This window comes from Phocoena sinus, chromosome 7 (genome assembly GCF_008692025.1).
Source record: "Phocoena sinus isolate mPhoSin1 chromosome 7, mPhoSin1.pri, whole genome shotgun sequence".
Classification (NCBI taxonomy): Eukaryota; Metazoa; Chordata; class Mammalia; order Artiodactyla; family Phocoenidae; genus Phocoena; species Phocoena sinus.
Genome location: NC_045769.1, coordinates 54,839,633 through 54,862,849, shown reverse-complemented (window position 1 = coordinate 54,862,849; position 23,217 = coordinate 54,839,633). Strand labels below are relative to the sequence as shown.

The window sequence follows — 23,217 nt, the reverse complement described above, 5'->3', positions numbered from 1 at the left end:
AGTTAAGTCTACAAGTACAGACCCACACATAGTAGCCACTAAGTACATGTGGCTAGTGAGCTTTTGAAGTATGGCTAGTCTCAAATTGAGATGTTCTATGGGTCTAAGATACACTCCAGATTTAAAATAATAATACTAATTTAAAAAAATTACCTCCAAGAAAAAAACCTGCAAAATTTGGGGCAGAAGAAAGTATTTATTTTTACAACTTTTTTTGCATTATAGTTTACTTAATCCAATTATGTTTACTTCAGCATTACTCATAAAGGACATTTTCATATTGTAAAATTCTAGATTAAATTTAAATATTTTCCCAATCACTATCATTTGCTATACAAGTTGCTTATAGTTGTGGTTATATTTATGCTTACTGGTATAAAATACAACACACTCAAAAGAAAAATAACATCTGATAACAAAAGGCTTTACATAGGTTGGCACAATAAAATAACTTAAAGAGTTTATTACAAGCATGATAAAGGCCATGTACCAGAAGAAATAAGAACATTAATTTTCTACAAAAAAAAGTCTCAACCATATTCATTCTTACATAACTTCTTAAAGAGATCTAGGTTTTAAAATGTCTTTGCAGATACATTTTTAAAGCACGATCCTAAAAAGTTATCAGTGGTGTTAGAAATCAGGCCAGTGGTCACCCCGCGATGGGCAGCAGAAGCAGGGTGATTAAAAGAGGGTGGAGAGCCTCTGGGGTACTGGTAACGTTCTGTTGTTTGAATAGTGCACTGATTACACAGGCATGCTCACTCTATGAAAATTCAGTGAGCAGAACATTTGAGCTGTACACTTTTCTATGTTAATACTATATTTCAATAAAAAGTTTTCATTAAAACAATCAATAGATAAACAAGTCAAGCCATTTTGTGTACTTTCATTCATCATCACCAGGCCCATTTTACACTAAAACACTGACCTGTGGAGTTCAGTGACCAGCTCAAAAAGAGTTAACTGTGGACATTTCCTAACAAATGTACTGCATAACACAGACAGAAACTGCTTAATTCCTGAGGTTCCTGGCAATTTCTCTTCTGTTCTACAGACTAAGGCTATCACATTTACATCTTAGGTTTCTCATATCTTAAATTGTATTGAACATTCCCTACATATAAACTGTGATCGTTAAGAGATCAAAACAAAGTTAACTACTTAGTAAGACTCCTCTTTGGAATGGAAATATAAGGCTTGGGTGCTATAAATTTTCACTGTGCAGTTGAGAAAAAGGTTCTATTGAAAATTTGCCTGCATATTTCATTTTTGGTTTCTGGGACTAATGAATTCATTAAATAATAAATTCTAGAATGAATAAAAGTTATTTTATCCTTACTCTCATAATTTTAGCTGGACAGTCTCTAAACATTATAAAAATCACAAATGACCTTTTAAAAAATTTATGACAATTAGTAGTAGTTGCCAAAGCAAAGTTTCCTTTCCTGGCATAATGAAACAGATGGGAGTCATGACACCTGAAAGAACAGACAGTACATTCTGGGCACCAGGTCTGGTGAGGAGAGACGTGCTGCTGAGAGAGGACTACTGGATAGTTTCAACTCCTCTAACCACAGTCCTCTAGCACTGGTATGGCTTACTAAGAATCTGATTTGAACTTTCTAAGACAATACATTATATCTAAACAATCTTTAAACAATGAAATTAATATAAATTTTTAAAAAACAGACATAACAAAATTACAAGGTTAACATATTTTAAACGTACAAACACTACTGAAACTACATTTTTAAAAAAGCGAACCTTTTCAGCATTTGAGTGAAACGCAATAGCCATTTCCAGCCTATGTACCCTCTCTTCAGATGCTATCGTAAATTGTTTCCATACTCTGTTCAGTCGAGGAAGTGTATCCCCAGATGATCGAGAGGTGCAGCGCAAAGACTGGCACAGCACAACTGTGGCCTGTAGCAACTGTCTTCCATAGTCATAAGTGCTCTGAAAAAGAAAAAGTCAACATGAAATTATAATAAAAGAATTCTGAAAAGAGGGATGGGAAAGTGTGCAAGAGGACTGAGACGACAATTAAGCAACACTACTAGAAAGCAATAATGAGTAAGTCCACTGGCACTTACTGCTACAAACTGTCTGCATGCATAAATGATAAAGGGGAAGCAATACTTTCAGTTAATTTTTATTAAGTTTATTTCTTGTCTGGCTTCCCTCTCTTACTCTGTTTTCCCCACCTCGGTCTGCTCAACCATGACCCCCCACCCCACAAAAAAAAAAAAAAGGTTTGCTCCCTCATTGATCAAAACGAATGGGTGGCAAGTGGGCACTTTATATTACATACAGGAAACCACACTGTTACAATGTGAACTCAATAGTTAGAGAAAATAAATTAAGATACTTTTCACATGCAAAAAAAAAAATCTGTGTTGCTATGCTAACACTAGTGAGATGCAGAAACTAGGGTTTGTCATTTACTGATTTACTTTCGTGAATGAACAGTTACTGCCTAAAAATGTCATAATATATACCATAAATCAGAGGAAGCATACAGAACCTGTATTCAGGAAAACATAAACCCTCTCAAGTTTATGCAGGCTAGTTTTGATTCACCGGCTGACATTTTCTTAGTTCTGTAATATTTCTGGATTAACGTAACCAATCTTCTTGGACTTGGAAGGTTAAGTTACATTACAATCATGCAGAAAGCTATGCAAACACATAGCTTGTAGAAAAGGAAGATAACCAGCTCTGCACCTGGGCAACATCAACAAATTTTCTATGCTTCTCCAGTAGAACTTTCGTTTCCTGGGCATCATCACCCAGTCTGATGTGGGTCTTAAGAAGAGCATCCAGAAGTTCACTTAGCCATTCTACTGCCTAAACGAAAATAAATAACAGTGAAGCTGGATTCATAACTCTTTATGTCTTATATCAAAACGTCATATTTATATAAAGAAAGATTACTATCATGTGATTAATTAATCCATTAGTTATAACCTTAATAGCTCATTTCATTCAATGCCAAGCTACATGAATTAATGACCTCTCCTCCCACTCAAAATTTTTAAAAATCTAAAGACAAGACCTATTAAAGAGAAGCACTCATTTAAAATTAACATTGCATGATTTATACTAATAGAACATCATGTGTTTATGTAATATAATCTTATTGGAATCTCATTATAGATTTATGTTACTACTTAAAATCATAAGTTTCTTCTATGTCAAGCTGGAATCATGTTCTTTGATGCTAACTATACAAAGATAGCAAATTGTTTATCTAGCTGAAAAACCTTCTTGTGGGTTAAAAAGCAATAAGCTACACCAGGCTTCATCCTGGGATGTGTAACTGACAACCAAATCAACAGTAATAAATAATACATAATCCCAATTTCTAGCTCAATAGAGCATTTCATTGAGAAGATAAGTCAAATGAGACGAGTAAGGGCTTCCCTGGTGGTGCAGTGGTTAAGAATCCACTTGCCAATGCAGGAGACACGGATTCGAGCCCTGGTGCGGGAAGATCCTGCATACCACGGAGCAACTAAGCCCATGCACCACAACTAATGAGCCTGCACTCTAGAGCCCGTGCACCACAACTACTGAAGCCCGTGTGCCATAACTACTGAAGCCCGTGTGCCACAACTGAAGCCCACGCACCTAGAGCCCGTGCTCCACAACAAGAGAAGCCACCATAGTGAGAAACCCGTGCACTACAACAAAGAGTAGCCCCCACTCGCCGCAACTAGAGAAAGCCTGTGTGCAGCAACGAAGACCCAACACAGCCAAAAATAAATTAATTAAAATAAATTTTAAAAAAATGAGACCAGTAAGGTAAGTGGGAATACAAAACTTTATTATTTTGACAGGATAAACTAGAATGTGACTTAATGAATTTACTTGCTTAGGACCATGAAAAGTACACTTTTGTTTATAGTTAGGTGAAATCAATCTTCTAAGAAAAGGCAAGTGCATAATGTGCCTGATTGATCTTTACCTGGGCAGCATCTTCTTCACATTTAAACAACTGCACCATCTGAAGCATCTTTAATCTTCGCACATCTACCATGTCTTCACATCTAATAAATCCAAACATAAATTTAGGACATTTCAGTTTTGTTGATAACTAGTATAACACCACCATCTGGCACACATGTTTTACAGTATACTAAAATACTCAGTCCTACACTATGGAGGCTGTAACTATTTTGTATTGATTTGTAAGAATTTTAAGGATATCTGTATCTGTGTTATATCAAAACCTTAAAATACCTGAATGGTACTAAATCACAAACCCTTCTGAGTATAGTATGGATTCTGCAAAATACTGAAGCAAAGCACAAACACAGCAGTACACTAAAACCCGAAGCAATATCAACTGCCAATTAGCATTAAACAACCTTCAAAGATAAAAATGTAAAGTTTCTAAAATACTAGTTTAGAGAATGATGCTCCAAGGGAATAAAAACAATAAATAAAGCTTTTCATTACATTACACATTACCCAGAGTAATATCAAATTTTGAATTAAAAAAACTTCCATCTATGTTCTTAAGAAAGAAAAAAAATTCTGTTGATCTCTGGGTGGAGAGAAACACAATTCAGAGTATTCTTAAATTTTACTCTGGTCTGCCTGGATAATATACAGATTACAATTTTAAGCTGACTTGATCTAGCTCAGCTCTGATCCCTTCATTCTGATTCCCTTCATTCCCATGCAATTCCATGAACCTTAGATGGGAAGGTGGAAACTCACTGCCGTACCAAATACCAATAACAAGCTCCCCATGAGGCATTGGACTCCACTATAGTTGATATTCTTAAGGAAACTTGATAACAATAAGTAAGTCATTGTCACAAGGCTATTTTTTATAAGGATGCCCTCAACAAAAGCCCATAACATATTGTTAAAACGCAACTTGGTTAAACAATTCTACAAGGGACTGAAGGGAAGTAATCATGATAAGTATTTTTACAATTTGAAGCTAAAAGACAATGTAAGACACTTCAGTGATGAAGATGATATCATACACATATTCAACACATATTGTCAGGTATGACTAATGTGCTTGAAAAGGATAAGACATGGTCGCTACTTTTAAGATGGTCTCATTTGGGGAGATGGACTTTTAAATAAACAATGTGATAAACACTACTGCGGAGCTGTATGAGAATAGGGAGGAATAAGTAACAAACTTGCCTTAGAAATCTAAAAAGGTTTCCAAGGATAAGTACCCCTGAGTCTTAAAGAATAAGTAGGAATCCAGTTGGCAGAAAACAAGGAAAGACGTATTCTAAGTCATGGATGCATGAAATAGCATGATGCGTTCAGGAAAGTGAAAACAAGTGTGTGGTTTTGTAGAAAAATCAAAGGAGGTAAGATTATGCAGGATTGGATTATAAGGGTCTCCTACACTATTCCAAGGAGACTGAACTTCATCTGAGAAAATAGGAAGTCACCGAGAGGGGTTTATACAAGGAAGTTGGGGATTAGATGTGCGCTTTACAAAAGACTGTGCTCTTGCACAACAGACTGTAAACGAGCAATGCCAGAGGCAGCTAAGATCAGGTAGAAAGAAGTGTTCATGATTCAGAGACAGCAGAACTTGGGCATCTGATTAGGCTGTAAGGGATGAGGAAGAGTAAGGATTTTAATAAATCCTTGGCATAAATTCCAAGTTTGGTAGCTGATGGTATTTTTAACCTGGATAGGAAACTAAAGGAGAAGAGCAAGTTTTGGAGGAGAATGATTCTGATCTGTCCATATTAGTTTTTTTGAGTAGTGTATGGGGCATCCAGGTGGAGACATTCAGTAAGTAAGAGGAACTACGGGTCTAACATACAGAAGAGGGGTCTGGGTCAGAGTCATAACTACTCAATCATGGTCATATTAAAGAAAGTCATTAAAGTAGGGAGAAGACAAAGAGTGAGAAGAGAATTTGGCCTCAGAACAAACCTTGAAAGCAGTGAAATTAGCTAGAGAACAAGAAATCAGTGAAGAGAACCAAGAAGAAACAGAGTGCCAGGAGGAGACTCGTGAGGGTGTTTTCAAAGAAGACAAGGTTGTCAGGAAGTTTCAAGAAGAAAGAAAAAGTCACTTGTGCCTAATTCTATTCAGAGTGGTCAAGCAATGTCAGGAGCAAAAGCATTCCCTGGATTTTGAGCAAGATCAAGCATTTATTACACATGGCGATTACAAAGTCACTTGTAACATCAGTAAGAGTATGTCCAGTGATATGGTGAGGGGAGAGGGGAGACTGAGAAGGGATGAAAAGTAACTAGAGGCAGTGAGGAAGTATGAGTGCAGATTAGACCATCAATGACAGCTGTCAGGAAGGAGAATTCTAGGGCTAGAAGACAAAGGGTTGAAGGTATATGCATGTGTGTAATTGTCTAATTTTTTTTTTAATAGGAGAGATTTAAGCATTTAAATGAAAGGCAGGGATCAGAGCAGAGAATGGGAATTGACGGAGTGAGAAGATGATGGGGACACATGGCTTTGATGAGAGCAGACATATATCATCTTTGTGATGAGCATAAATAATGAAATGGATACGTTTGCAGATATGAGGATAGAAGGAATTTCTGTCTAATGACTGTTTTCTCTGTGATGTAAGGGAAGAATTTCTGTGAGGTTTTTGTTGATGACCTTAGAATTTCTAAGTGTACAAAGATTTCACACAACCATGCTAGCCTATATATACTAGCATATGTTAATTTAATCCTTTACTTTGCAATACTCTGCAATTGCTATTGCAAACTGAGTTTTCAAAGAACCCTTTAAATTCCTAGTTCTACATCAAAGGAAACTAAAAATCATCTTACCCAGAGTTTACTGTCTAATCCTTCTACAGCAAATATGAGAACAATGGATGCATGAAAATTTCTGAGACGTTTAGATGAAGAAACACATCAATGTAAATGACAGATTTAATAGCAACTCTAAACTAAATGAAAATAGAAAAGCAAAATTCTCCAAAAAGAGTTTTCTTAAAAGATAGACGAGTCATAGGCTACACTGGGGATATGGAATGTGATGTACTTGAGTGGAACCGAAATTTTTACCACTGAGTAAAAAGGGAAAATGTACCCATTAATTGAACAAACTGCCATTATTTGTTAGTACAATTATACACAATAATCATTACATTCACCAAAAACCAACTACATGCCTACTATATAACAGGTAAGAATTTTTACTCTGTATGGAAAATATAATAACATCACTTTTCATTTTAATTAATATTAGGTTGTCTTAGCAAAAATTAACATGAACAGTCAAACTTTGCCTTTGTTTCCTAAGCTGCATATCTTCCATCACTCCTTGTATGTGGTCCACATTTTCTTTATTTTCAATGGTTACATCCTTTCCATAGGCCCAGGATGCCTGATTGGAGATCTGATCCAGAAGACCTTGACCTTTTTCACGCAAACCTTGCAATCCTACATCTAAAACAAAAGTTACTATATTTAATCTCTTAAACCAAAGAAGCTTTCCCTCCCTTAAGTAAATCCTCTCAGCAGATACTGTACTTGGATTCCAAGTATAACAACTTTGTACATTAAACTACTTTGGGATGGAGCCCTCTAAATATTTCGATCAATAAAACCCCTTTAAATGTGGCTCAAACTGGAGCTCCCTCTCATTCAAATTCTCCCTAAAGAGAATTTCCAAAAGGTGAATTTCCATAGATAACAATTACTTTTCAAAACTGCAAATAGGAAGTGTGAGAATTTCTATTTTGATAAGATTTTCAATTTTTTCCTGTTTTTAGGTAGTCCAATTTTTAGGAGAACAAGGCAAGTATTCTGTTCAAAAAATATATGAGTTACAAGACATTAAAACATTCAAGCAATGTATTCTCACTGTAAAAGGACACTGAACATTTTGAGTATAGGCGCTGTCCAGCTTACACCCAATGAGAAGCAACACTTAGGATATGTTTACAAGACTCTAAATTAGGTACATATACCAGAATTCTTTTAGCATTTTTAAAAGAAAAATATGGTTTAAGAAAACTTGTGACATTTTGAAATAAATTTCATTTGGCATATTAAATACTAAACATTGTATTCCGCATATCATCTGTTAAAAATAACGAAGACTGTAAGCAAGTAAAATGCCAATACAAACGTGATTTTTCACACCCATTCCCTCAAGTCCTTTTCAAAATTAATTAAATTGGTTCAATCACATGTCACCATTTTCCACTAAATCTCTGCCTTAAGTTACTGCTTTCCTCTCCTCCATTCTCCTTTGCCCTCCTGTCCCACTCAATACAACTCCCCTCCCATTTTCACATCCACTATCCACCTCTCCCAGTCACGTCTTAGGGAAATTCACTGTATTTCCTACTGCAGTAAAATGTAAAAAGCCTTGGTGTCAAGTAAGGGTACTAGCTTAATGAAATTGGACCATCCTCTCCTTGGAGAGTATGTAACCTCGGCAGTATTCCCAGTTTGGAGAAACAAATGCACAGAACCAAACCAACTATTTTTTCACAAGGTTAGGATATAGCAACAACAAAAATCATTGCATAAAACACAGTTTGGGGCATACAGGGTTTACCACAGAACATTTCACAGCTAATTACAGTTTATGCATGCACTACAAATAACTGTTCATAGAATATGCAAGACATAGCACCTGTAGATTCGGCTGGGTAAACAAGAAAGGCTAAAGGCCCTGTGAAGGAAGGGTGACTGACCAACAATGAAAAATAAACACTGTAGCATAAATTACACCCTTTAAGGGGATAAAGCCTTTTTTATACCAATTTTTCCTATGGTCCCTGTTAATAATTATAATTAGATCAGTGTAAGTTGACTTGTCTAACCATGGTAGTGATATTTTTAAAAAAAAGAACCCTTATGTTTCAGCATTTTTAAAATCTGCTTACCAACACTTTTCAGCTTCTCTTCAAGCAGTTTTAAAGTTTGCTGAATCGATGCTCCATCAGCTGGTGCTACATCTACGCACAACATCCCTAATAAGCCATCCAACTGCTGAGACAACTAAAGCAGAGGGACACCAAAGAGATAACCCTGATGTAATCAGCATCTAAAGTGTTTAATGATTAATGAGGTTTATATCTAATGAGGTTATCACAATTATACTTGAAAAAGACTCTGCTGTTAAAAGACAAGGACAAATAATTAGAATACATGTTATCTGAATGACAGAACACACAGATGCATGCACCAGGAAGACAAAGTATGTCCAGGTCAGCAGAATGTTAAAAAGTATTGAAACTTCCATTTCAATCTATGTTATAAAGCATGAAGACTGAAAAAACTATCCAAATGAAATATATCTAAGAGGTTGGGACACTCTATTTAGACAAAAAAAAAAAATTTAGTTGCATGCAGAATGACTTAAAATTTTTTTAAAAAATCAAAGAAGTGTATCTTATTTCCCCCACCAGTAAATTTTACTGTTCCAGAAAAATAATTAGGAGACATGCAAACCTGCAAAAATGATGTGCAGATAAGTATTCAGATAATTTGAAGAAAAGAAAAGCAATCAGAGTAGACACTTACATCTTGGGCAACACCATGAAATTCAAGAGCTGCTTGTAAGAGATTCTGCCTAAATTCCAGCTGACTGGCCTGTCGATAACAAACATCACTAAGTTGTTGCTGCAGCGACTTCAGTTCCACAAGATCTTCCTCATCCCCAGCATTTAAGAGTGCTGCAATTTGCTGATTAAGTTCCACATAAACTGCAAACCATTCCTGTAATATGGAGGTTGTAAAGTAAATTAAGGATCAAATCAGTTCCTGAAGAATACATTACATTTTACAATATCTCCAGATATACGAAGTAACATATATGAGAGTTTTCTAAAGCAAAATTATTTAAATTGAGGACGAAAAGTCCCCAGCGCCCAAATCCTTCCACTGCGATCCCTGGAATTCACTCCTGCCAACAGCAGGATCTATTTGCTCATCCTGGCCTCTAAATGTCCCCTTCTCTTTCCTGTTGTGAGTGAAACCTGTCACCCTCAGAGGAAGCAGTTAGCTCTGCAGCCCTTCTGATGGCTGTTTTTGCTTGTACAGCCAACCTACCACAAGCCTGGAAGTGGGGGAGATGGCCGCCTCACTCCTCATTACTCTTTCCAAACCATTTCTTCTGCTCCTTCTCTCAAAAACCACATCTCCAGTGAAATGCATGTAGTAGGATTACATCCTGCCAACCTTTTCTGTTGCAGGCCCTCATCTCAGAGCTAGCAGACTTCCCTGAACTTCCTCTCAGTGCCAGCCTTCTTCCTGACTTCCACTGTGTAGACATCCAATCAACACTGAACTAAGTCTTAGTTCCTTGACTCCCTCCCTCACTTCCAACTATCCTGTCCTCACCCCACCTCAGCTACCTACTCCAACAGACACAACATTTTGTCATTATCATATACTACTATACAGCCCCCAAATCTTAATTTCAAGAATCCCATTCTCTGATCACCAGTTGCTGACTCTCCAATTCACATCCTTTAGTATGCCTGCTCCTACAGTCCCATGAGGTCCACCAATCCATTGATCTCAGCATGTTCTACTGTCCAGCACTCAGGAGCCTCAGGTCCTCCCTTCTACCCTTTGTCAGAGGCTATAACCACCTCCAGGGCACAACCCATGCTCATGCCCTGCTCTCCTTCCTTCCATCAGACTCACCTGTCAAAAACAAAGAACAGATGCAGAAAAAGCATCCATTTATGAGAAAAACTCTCCAGAAAGTGGGCATAGAGGAGACAAACCTCGGCATAATAAAGGCCATATATGAAAAACTCACAGCTAACATCATACTCAATGGTGAAAAGACGAAAGCATTTCCTCTGAGATCAAGAACAAGACAAGGATGCTCATTCTCACCACTTATATTCAAAACAGTTTTGGAAGTCCTAGCCACAGCAATCAGAGAAGAAAAAGAAATAAAAGGAATCCAAATTGGAAAAGAAGAAGTAAAACTGTCACTGTTTGCAGGTGACATGATACTATACATAGACTATCCTAAGGACACCACCAGAAAACCACTAGAGCTCATCAATGAATTCAGTAAAGTTGCAAGATATGAAATTGATTACAGAAATCTGTTGCACTTCTATACACTGAAAACAAACTATCAGGAAGAGAAATTAAGGAAACAATCCCATTTGTATCAAAAAGAATAAAATACCTATGAATAAACCTACCTAAGGAGGTAACAGACCTGTACTCGGAAAACTATAAGACACTGATGAAAGAAGTTGAAGACAACACAGATGGAAAGATATACCATATTCTTGGATTGGAAGAATCAATATTGTTTAAATGACCATACTACCCAAGGCAACCTACAGATTCAGTGCAATTCCTATCGAAGTACCAATGGGATTTTTCACAGAACTAGAACAAATAATTTTAAAATTTGTATGGAAACACAAAAGAACCCGAACATCCAAAACAATCTTGGGAAAAAAAAACAGAGCTGGAGAAATCAGCCTCCCTGACTTCAGAATGCAAAGCTACAGTAATTAAAACAGTATGGTACTGGCACAAAAAAAGACCCATAGATCAATGGAACAGAATAGAGAGCCCAGAAATAAACTCATGCACTTGTGGTCAATCTATGACAAAGGAGACAAGAATACATGATGGAGAAAAGACGGTCTCTTCAATAAGTGGTGCTGGGAGAACTAGACAGCTACATGTAAAAGAATAAAATTAGAACATTCTCTAACACCATATACAAAAATAAACTCAAAATGGATTAATGACCTAAATGTAAGACCAGATACTATAAAACTCCTAGAGGAAAACACAGGCAGAACACTCTTTGACATGAATCGCAGCAATATTTTTTTTTTGGATCTGTTTCCTAAAGCAAAGGAAACAAAAGCAAAAATAAACAAATGGGACCTAATGAAACATAAAAGCTTTTTCACAAAAAAGGAAACCAACAAAAATTACAACCTACTGAATGGGAGAAAGTATTTGGAAATGATATGAAAAATAAGGGGTTCATATCCAAACTACATAAACAGCCAATATAACTCAACATCAAAAAAATAAACAGCCTGATTAAAAAATGGGCAGAAGACCTGAACAGACATTTTTCCAAAGAAGACATACAGATGGCCAACAGGTACATGAAAAGATTCTCAACATCACTGATCGTCAGGGAAACGTAAATCAAAACCACCGTGAGATACCACCTCACACCTGTCACCTCACACCTGTCAGAATGGCTGTCATCAAAAGGCACACAAACAACAAATGTTGGCAAGGATGTGGAGAAAAGGGAACCCTTGTACACTATTGGTGGGAATGTAAATTGGTGCAGCCACTGTGGAAAAGAGTACGAAGGTTTATCGAAAAACTAAAAATAGAACTAACATATGAACCAGCAATTCTACTCCTGGGTTTATACCCAAAAAGCCCCCCAAAATGCTAATTCAAAAAGATACATGTACCCCAATGTTCACAGCAGCACTATTTGCAATAGCTAAAATATAAAAGCAATCTAAGTGTCCATATACAAATGAATGGATAAAGATGATGTGGGATACACACACACACACACACACACACACACACACACACACACACACACACAATGGACTACTACTCAGCCATAAAAAAGAACAAAATGTTGACATTTTTAGCAACATGAATGGACTTAGAGGACATTATGCTATGTGAAATAAGTCAGAAAAAGATAAATCTGTATGATACTGTATGATAATCCATATAAATGTGGAATCTAAAAAAATACAACAAACTAGAAAATATAATAAAAAAGATGCAAACTCACAGATATAGAGAACAAACTAGTGGTTACCAGTGGGGGAGGGCAAGATAGGGGGTGGGGATTAAGAGGTACAAACTATTAGGTATAAAAATAAGCCACAAGGATATACTGTACAACATGGGGAATATAGCCAATATTTTATAATAGCTATAAATGGAGTATAACCTTTAAAAACTGTGAATCACTATATTGTACACCTGAGACTTATATAATATTGTGTACTTGTGTATTAACTGTACTTCTATTTGAACAAACAAAACCTCAGACCTGGTTTCTCTTCCTGCTGCATGCCTCCAGCAGCTGAAGGTGGTTGGATCAAATCAACTATGTGGTAGGTGTCTTTTAAAAGTTGTGACCAAATAGCCTCAAATGGGTCTTCAGAAACCCTACTGTATTTCTCTAGTTATTTCACCTCCCTATTCTTATGATATGTTCTTTTCACTTCTTAAATATCCAACTCCCTTTCACCTCTTCACTCTAGCCAAAAATCCAACTTCATAATTCACTACGACGCCATCAGAAGAGAACTCTTTCATCCTCTCACAGACAAATCTATTACCTTCCCCGCTTCTGTAGCCCTAGGCTCTGCCCTCTCTGCTAAAATAATGAAGGAACTCTGCCTGATTCTAAGGCCAACTGCTCCACTGGACTCTGCAGACTAACCTCTGCTGCCTATGCAAGGTTTTGCTCTTGCAATTATCTTCTCTTTTCAACTGGATTATTCCCATCAGCGTACAAATAAACTGCATATTCTACTAAAAAACAAAATATATACTTAAGATATGTGGATTTTAATATATGTAAATTAAAGATAAAAAACCTTCCCTTAAAGGAGATCGTTATACTCACTCTACCTTATTTCCTATTCTTTTTTTAATTCACTCTGATCAGGATTTTGTCCTTCCCACTCTTATCAAAAAAATCTCAGTCTTTATCTTATTGGACCTCTCAGTTGATTTTAACAAAGGTGACCAACTCTCCCTCCCTTTTCACTTCTTTCCTGAGCCACACAGATCCTTTTCGGCCTCTTCTGCTGGCTCTCCTTCCTCTCCTTGCCCTCTAAATTTAGGAGTGACCCAGGGTTAAGCTTTCCAAAGGCTCTTTTCTTCTAAACCAATACTCATTGGGTTTGGATGATTTCATCTTGTCCCACGCCTTCAAGTAACATCTATAGACTAGTAATATCTTCAACCCTGACCTCTTCCCAAGATACTGATACCCAACTATCTAACAGCTATCTTCATTTGGATGACTAACCTGCCCCCACAGATACTGATTCTCCAGCCTCCCAAACCTACTTCTCTCAGTTTTCCCCACCTGAATAGTCATTAAGGCTAAACACATGACTCCTCCAAAAGCCAGTCCTGCCGGCTCAACCTCGTAAGCCTGACAACTTCTCACCACTTCTGCTGCCTCCATTCTGTTAGCTTCCTGTCTTCCTATTTCACTGTTTGTCCCTACTCCCTATCCCCTATACAATAGCTGGTGATCTTTTAAAAACATAAATCAATTATATGCTAAAATACTTCTCCAATGATTTCACATAATATTTAAAACAAACTTCAAGTTCCTTTTTCTGGGCTAAGATCACATGACATGTTTTGGCCCCTGACTCCCTATCTTGCTCACTGCACTCCAACATTGCCAACATACCTGCTGTTCCTCCATCATGGCAAGTAAGCTCCTGCCACAGAGTGTTTCTACTGCTGTATCCTCGATCTGAATTGCCCTTTGCTTGGATTACTCCTTCATATCATTTCAAGGTCTCTGATTAAATGTCATCTCCTCAGAGAGGCCCTTCCGGAAAGCCTTACCTATACTGCTCTCCACTCCCTCTTTCCTCAACTTGAACGTAAGTTCCGTACGATAAGACAGTGCTATATTCTCAAGAGCCCAGAACAACAAGTGACATTTAGTATGTGCCCTACTAGCATGTACTGAGTGAACACATAAAACACTTTTTATATTAGGTATTGTAGATTTGTTGACATTAAATTAGGTAGGTAACAGGTACTGTTCCAAATGTGGTCTCTCTTATGCCCTGTACCTAAAACTTGGGTTTCTCTAATCTGTCATATTGTCTTATTGCCTGAACTACTATGGAATTTTTGAGTATGATTAGAGATGATGTAGTCATACGTAATGCAAAGAACACCAGACTTGAAAGACAGACTCAAGGTCTGTCTTTTTCCTTCCTAAGGGTGTGATCTTCATCAACTCACTTAATCTCTCAGAATCCTTTTCTTTCTTTATAGCAGTATGTTCAACTGGTGGCAATTTTGCTCCCTAGGGAACATTTTGCAATATTTAGAGACATTTTTGGCTGTCACAACTGGGAGGGAGGGATGCTACTGCACCTAGTGGGTAGAGGCCAATGATACTGCTAAATACCTACGATCACAGGACAGTCCTTACAACAAAGATTTATCAATGAATAAATCAGTAATGCCAAGGTTGAGAAAACCTGTTCTCTACAGCTGTCCTTCCGTGTCCTTGGGGGATTGGTGCCAGGGATTCCAAATTCCAGCCATGCTCACGTCCCAATTTATGTAAAATACTTTCTAACCACACAGTGATTATAAAGGTTAATGGAGACTGACTGATTTAAAGCATAAAATATTGCCTGAGAAGATGATCACTGTTGTGTTCTAAATAGAAAGGGATTTCACAGTCTTATCTATAGTATTTACAAATTTAGTTAATGCTCTAAATAAGTTGGTCTAATTCTTTGAAGAAGTAATAACAGTGATTCAGAGAAAAATAGTAAACTAAAGGATAAAAGACCTGAGATATTATTTCTTGCAGTGAGAACTCTCTACATCAGATCACCTGGGGTGCTTATTAAAAATACCTAAGTGCCCCCCAACCTACCAAATCAGACTCTGTGGGGGTGGGGTTCTGCCACAGGCCTTTTAACAAACACATCAGGTGACTCTCATGACCATTAAGGGTTAAGAACTACCATCCTCAAGCTGATTTCTTTTTTCCTCGTTTAAACTTGCAAACTATAGGCCCTAATAACCAGACCAGAGATGCAAACAATTTAAGAACTCGTATGTCTCATGAAATTAACACCTGAAATTAGAACTGATGTTGTCATAGAGAAATAATCAGTCTCTCTGGGATGTGGGGAAAAAAATCATATACATATACACACACACACACACACACACACACACACACACATTTTAATCAAAATGTTCCTTCCTAGGAAATTGGGGAACATAAAATTTATAGAACCTCAGATGAACAGGCTGCATTCAGTTCAGTTATGGTCATTCTCTGGTTTACCTCTTATAAACATTTAACTGTACAGAAAATGATTATTTCTAGCCCCCCCCAACGAAAGCACACACACACACACACGCACAGAAACAAAAACAAACTTAAAAAAACAATCCACCACCAAGATATGGGATTTGGGTTAAGATGGTAGATAAGAAATGAACCTGGATGTTCACATACAAGGAAAAAGCAGTCATCAGGACTGACACTGGAAATGTATGTGAATTGGTGGTGATGCACAGTTGGTGAAATGATGGGTATTTATATTTTATACTATGATATAGGAATCTCAATCTAGGAGGAAAGAAACACTGCCAACACACTTAGGCTAATACCTTAGGAAGAAATGGGGTCTTGATTCTTTATGCAGACCTGTTTTGCTTACTATAAGGCACAACACACCAGTATTCTCTTCGGAGACCAGAAGTCAGTACTGTGGGATGGGGAGACACTGACAGAATCCTAAAGCAACTTCAGAGATTTATGCTTCTGCACCTTCCTATTATGTGCTTTTCCTACCAGTCACCTACCTCCACCTAAAAGCTAAAGTAAGATTACTGGACTAAAATACTTTAAAAATTATTTTAAGTTATTATAATCATTTTCATACACCTTAATATTCTTTCTGTTGTGCTTACCTACTATTCAAAAACCAAGTAAACTTCTCATTGCCACTCCTTGACAAAGAACTATATATTAGTAGCATTTTCATTTTCTATATATTAGCATTGAATATCCTAATCAATTTGGGTTTATTTTTAGCTTTATTTCTAAAGTATGGTTTTATAAAGAATCTAAAATTTAATACTTGACAGAGTGCTTTAACACAAAATGGTACATTAAAAGTTTCTCCAAATTCTACCCATATTAAGCAATCAATACACTAGAAATTTGTCATTATAGTTTCATAAGACCTGAACAATTCCAAAATAGGCTTTAAAGTGTTGACTTTTATTTACAAAGAGAAAAGAAAGCTTTTAATAAAATATTAGAACATCTTAAAAATCATAAGCTGATACACGCGTCCTCCAGCAAACAACCTATTCTCAAGGTGACAATGCAGTGCCACCTATTGGATAAAACAGCACAATTCAAGTTTTGCCTTTTAGAACTTCATGGAATATTTTTTTCTGAATATTTTCAATCTCTGGTTGGTTGAATCCTTGGATGTGCGTGGAACCTGTGGATACGGAGGGGCCAACTGTATATATATTATCTTTGCAATTTTCCTAGTTAGTACTTGTAAGAAACTTAAATATGAAATTCCATAATTGAAAAATCTATATATTTTATGCATTTCACAGGTTCCAACATAATCGTTTTTCCTTTTATGCTGAAAAAAACCCTGAATACTTTGTATTTAACTTATAATTCCTGTTCCTGAGGTTATACTTTTTAAATTCAAGACTAGATAAAGGCTGTATTTTTGTACTATCACTCTTTCTTCTGTTACAGTAGTTTTAAAAATTTCACATGAATTGTGTTTCTATAAAAATATATAATTAAGCTATACTGGAGACAAAACCAAAACCAAACTTCTAATGAATATGTACTAAGTGGTCAAAATGTACTTGATAGCCATTAAACATACTGTACTTTATGCCCCTAAACCAAGGTGTACAGCAACTTATCACTTAGTACCACACGCTATTAATTATGCACATTAATAATAGCTCTGTAACTTGCAGAGGAAAAAGCCTCTCACACTGTGCTGGCTCTCGATCTCTTCGTGCTTCTGCTGTAGAGCTTGGGAAGCCCGAATGGAGTCTCCAATCCCCCACTGGGCTCTCAGCTGTTCTGATCCAGGCCCTTCAAGCCAGTTCACAACCTATGAATGGAAGTTGAGATGAAAATTTTAAAATAATCAAAAACTTTTCAAACTTTCATTCTAATTGGTTTTCCCTTCCCGAAGTTCCTCAAGTGTTTTTAATTTAAATTATTTAAATTCTATTGTATAGGCAGTAAACGTTTCTTCTGGAACTATACAGCTATAATGTGACTTTTCCAAAACCTAAATTTGATAAAATGTACACTACAGCACCTTAGGCTTTCAGCTATCTGATCACCTGCCAGGCTAAAAGAAATATGACATGCTCCCATAAGAGAGGCTTAAAAATTAACTTATGATGATAAGAAAATTAGAGAACTATAAGATTTAGAATTGGAAGGGACACCAGAAATGACATTGGTCAAATTTCTTATCTAATACTTAAGAAAACTGAGTTTCAGAGAGATTAAGTGACTTGTTCAAGGTAACATAATTCATTATTAAAAAACTAGGACTAAAAGCCACGTGTCCTGACTCATACTCTAAAGTTCCTTCCAAAGCACTCATAAAACAGAATCAATTAACTGATATAAAGTTAAAATACTATTTTTCTCACTTGGAAAAGAAAATTAAAAACTGTAGAATTATACTACTGCAGTACCCTCTAGGGGGTCTTCTTAGGATAAGCCAAACTTTCAGACCCACGAGACCATCTGAAGTCCCCCTGGCACCAAGTCTACTCAGAAGGATGAAGGGAAGGGACTACAGTCTGCCAGGGTAGCAGGACTGGGTGTTTCTCTTCTGCTGGGTCCCTGAAGCAGTCCAACAGTTCAGGAGATGAGGTCCATATGGGACAGATATGGGAGACACTCTGGCATCAAAACCTCACACCACACAGGCATCATGCCCATTATAAAAGTCACTGAGCTCCAAGATGCCCGAAGTTATCCCTTCCATCAAGTATTAAGAGTTCTCCCAGTCCAGAGCCAGAATAATTTTTACTACAAGCAATGTCGCCTAGTAACACAGTTGACATTTTTATCAGGTTTTCAAGGGAACAGACCTAGATAGTTAAGCAAAGATCAAATTCTCATGCAGAAGAAAGGGTTTTGTTTTCTCTACCCACAAACATATATACTCTAAAACTACACAGACACAGTGAAGTAATTCTAACAGAAAAAAATACTGCCCAGCTTTACCAAGCTGAATTATTATTTATCAAGCTAAATTACAATCAGGAAGTCAACAACAGCTAAACTTAGGATAGGTCCCAAGAAGTGAATGAGGATGTCTGTGCAGCATAATATTAGAGACTCAGTGGATAGACAGGCTTACCTTATCACAGACCCACAGTGCATTCCATAGTTATTACCAGGGTAAAATATATTTAAAATCTAAGAGTTTATGTAATTTAAATAATCATATAAAAGTACCACATCATAGGGGAAAATCATGTGTGTTTCCTTCCATTAATTTTTCACATGCACTGCATTTTCATATGTTACTCCAGATTTAAGTGCTGCAGCCGATTGTCAGAGTACAAGTAATTTCTACCCTGTGTTTTTCACTTCCTTGTGGCTACAGTTATTATCATTTTAATGGCTCGAAACCCCTTTTTTAAGAAGGCCAGCCTCCTTGCCTGCCTCTTTCCTTCGCTCCCTCTCATCTGTCCAAACAACCAACCAACCCACCTAAGAGCTAAGTAAGCAACGTCCTACCTCAAGTAACTATTATTCCTGCTTTCACAACTCCAATTCTCTACTGTTGAGCATCTAAGTAATTTTAAGATGAACATATATATATAGCAGTTACGCAACAGAATTCTCTAATTCTCTATTGCTTTCCTAGAAAACATTTTCAATAGAGATCTTGGGTCCAATGATGATACAATGTTAATTGCTAATAGTATACATTATAAAATCACTCTCTAAAACACTTGTCTCTATTTGAAACATCCAAGTCATGAAAGTTTTAACTGAGAATAACCTTTGCAAGGTATATAAACTGACTACTGCTTTTACTTTATTTTATTTTTATTTTCTGAGATTCTCAGTGCAATTTATTAAGAAACACCCATGTGGGGGCTCTGGGAGAAACAGTATCTCTAACGACAAATATATTTTGTCATTTCCAAAAAAACCTCTGGAAATGGGGTTCTTGCCCTTAGTCTACTTCAAGCTTAATGTAAGAGATGAGATGGGTAGTCAACCAAAATAATGCAGCAATGATTACATTTAATTTGAAATCATCTATATTTATTACAAAAGTGGGTTAGAAACAGTAACTAAGGAAAAAGTTGGTTAGATCATAAGAATGTTGGTAAGTTCCTATGTGAATGATACTAACTTTGAGTAAAATTAGGGGAAAGTTTCCTGGAAAACAACATAGACGTCATCTACTTTTGGATTTTATATCTTCTTACATAGATTGGTAAAAAACACCAAGATTTCTTGTTTTCTTAATAACCAGAGGGGAAAAACAGAACTACATACTAAATAAAAATCTTTTCATGAGGACCCAATACTCATCTTTGTTTAAATATTTCTCCCAGTGAGAAATCCTATACTGGTTCTGCATTACATTCGGGATGAAATGTGGCTATCTGGCATGGCCATACTATGCCATGGATGATGGGGCCCTGCCTATCCTTCACCATTTCCTTCTTTAACCGAGCCCGCGTTGAACTTTTAGTGCTCCCCAAGGGCGCCATGTTCTCTCACTAGTCTTGCTTTGACATGGGTCATCCTCCTACCTGAAATCTTTTCAGCCCCTTCTCTTCGTGACCTCTTTTTCATCTTTCAAGACTCATCTCATGCTATAGATTTTGATTATTTTGGTTTTAAGTTTTCTACTGAACTGTTTATTTTTCTGTTGATCCATTTTTTAAAATGAGTTATTTTTCATTTCCAAGGGGTTGGATACTTTTGATCTGTTTGAACTTACACTATTGATTTCTAGTTGTCAAACAAATTCAAATAAAGATGACATTCTTGTGATTATTCTCGCTATTTCTTTTTAATTTTGAAACTGCCTACATAATGAGAATACTTTAAAGAGCATTATTATAAATTATGTATTTTAGAGTTATAATTTAGAGCAATATTCTCAAACCAAAAACCCTTAGGGTCATTCTTGACTCTTTTTTCCTTTTACATCCTGCATATCTGATACCCCTGGAATCCTGCTGTTTTGACTTTCAAAATAAACCTGTTCTAAGCCTACTTCAGGCCTTACCTAGATCCTTCTGGTAGCCTCCAAACCAGGCTTTCTGCTTTTAGTTTTGCCCCCTACATGGCTGACTATTACTTATAAAATACTTCCACCAAGTTTAAAACTGAAATCTCTTCAGGTGTATTTCTAAATATTAGTGAGAACGAATAAACTGCGAATGTTTGCTTACTAACAGTATATGATCTTTTGGGATTTCTCTCTTTATGTGTGTGCCCATCTATGTCCTAGTATCTTAAATATTAATATATTCTTAGCTTCCACCTTCTCTTTACAAGGTTTTTTTTTTTGTTTGTTTTGTTTTTGTTTTTTTTTTGCGGTACGCGGGCCTCTCACTGTTGTGGCCTCTCCCGTTGCGGAGCAACAGGCTCCGGACGCGCAGGCTCAGCGGCCATGGCCCACGGGCCTAGCTGCTCCGCGGCATGTGGGATCCTCCCACACCGGGGCACGAACCCGTGTCCCCTGCATCGGCAGGCGGACTCTCAACCACTGCGCCACCAGGGAAGCCCTCTTTACAAGGTTTTAATACTAAAGAGCAAAAACTCAAAAACAAAAAAGTCCAAGTATTATTTTTGGCTCACTGGAATAGCCTAACTGCTACGATTTTCTTTGCTAAATTCTGTTTTCAGAGTCCTAAATTCATCTGCAAACCTCTACTGCCAGGTACTCTTTAGAATACAATGCTTTGTTCCTCAACATCTCCACTTTTTCTGCTTTACTCTTTGGTATGAGCTATAGTTGGAGGGGCAGGGTACTAGGATCCTGTTTGTCTCTGCTGGCCTGTGGAAAGTATCACTCTTTCACAAAAGAGACAGATGAGCAGTTCTGTCTTTAGGAAGCACTAGGCGTGACTCTGAAATTCTGGCTCTGCTCCTAGGAGTTGAAAGACTTTGGTCCATCACCTTTGAAATGGTGTTAATGCTACCTACTGTATAGGGCTATTGTCAGGATTATACAGTCATTATACGTAAGACACTTATGCACAGTAGATGATACCAATAGTTGTTAGCCTCTTTGCTTTCCCCACTTTTTCTGAAGAAGAAAGCCTAGCTCCTTCTACTTATTCACTCTTTATAAACTATGTCTCATATCTGCATTTTACAGTAAAACCCATAGGCTTTTTAATTCCCGAACTAAGTGTTTTAGTCTATGCTTTTAAAAATTAGAAATAAAAAGAGTAAGTTTTAAGAAATCTCATGTAAACATTTTGAAACAAGTTTCCATTCCCTTTGGGGGACTCAATTGCTTCTCACTAATTACTATGTATTAAGAATATGAATATAGAAACAGATATACAATGGCATTTAAGCAATTAATATAATACATTATTTCACTAAAAATGTCTAAATTCTAAAAATAAGGGTGGAATGAAAACAACTCAGAAATTTTAACTAATTAATGTGTTATATATTATTTTTAAAAACGTAAGGCAACATTATTTAAAATTTAAACTTTGAAACTCTAGAAAACTTTTAAAACGATAGAAACAAAAGAAGCAGGTTAATATAAATCATGATAACTGGGGAAAAACAATTCATTAGCAGGGAACTTTCAAAGAGTTATAAATTTAAAAATAAATTTTAAATAAAGCAAAGACATCTCCTTGGCACACACACACACAAAAACAGTTACACAGTCAAGTGTACATATAATTTTAACGTATGCTGAAAGTAATTTCCCTTGGAATGCAACATCAGTAACGTAAACACCATAAATGTATGACTATTCCTAATAAAAATGATGCAAATTGAGGTTGATGCCCCAGTAAATAAATCTATTTAAATGCATTAGTGATGGTGGTTTGCCAAATTGGGTTATAAAACTTAATTTCAATCAGGACATCTTGCTCATCAGTCAATCTGAATATTAACTTACTGCAAAAACAGTTTCATGCACAATCCATATCAATGTGACCTCTCAAACGGTTACATTTATATGCAAAGTATAACCTTGGAGATGTGCTCTTAGAATCCACCATGACAAATATTTGCAGAGGCCAAAAATGCATGTGAGTATCCATCATTTTTTCCTGGCCAGACTAATTTCTAAAGACTGCATGAGAGAATATCTAGAAGCATGCTAGGTCAAACCAGGTAGAAGGGCATATCAAGCAGACGTCAAGCATCTGACCAGAAGAAAGAATATGGTGAACTGGGATCACAGCCTCCAGCTGTATACTT

At 36.6% G+C, this 23,217-nt stretch overlaps 1 protein-coding gene across 7 annotated transcripts in view; it reads right to left on the bottom strand.

Annotated features, from left to right (window-relative positions):
• The window catches only part of SESTD1 (SEC14 and spectrin domain containing 1), a 142,537-nt gene that overhangs the window by 11,085 nt on the left and 108,235 nt on the right, over window positions 1-23,217 (bottom strand). For all 7 annotated transcript variants that reach the window (XM_032637610.1, XM_032637614.1, XM_032637611.1 and 4 more), the window contains 7 exons: window positions 17,747-17,869; window positions 9,513-9,707; window positions 8,873-8,987; window positions 7,262-7,421; window positions 3,971-4,052; window positions 2,728-2,850; window positions 1,768-1,959 (listed from right to left, as the gene is read on the bottom strand). In XM_032637610.1, the coding sequence (XP_032493501.1) occupies window positions 1,768-1,959; window positions 2,728-2,850; window positions 3,971-4,052; window positions 7,262-7,421; window positions 8,873-8,987; window positions 9,513-9,707; window positions 17,747-17,869 (990 nt within the window). The remainder of the gene's footprint in view (window positions 1-1,767; window positions 1,960-2,727; window positions 2,851-3,970; window positions 4,053-7,261; window positions 7,422-8,872; window positions 8,988-9,512; window positions 9,708-17,746; window positions 17,870-23,217) is intronic.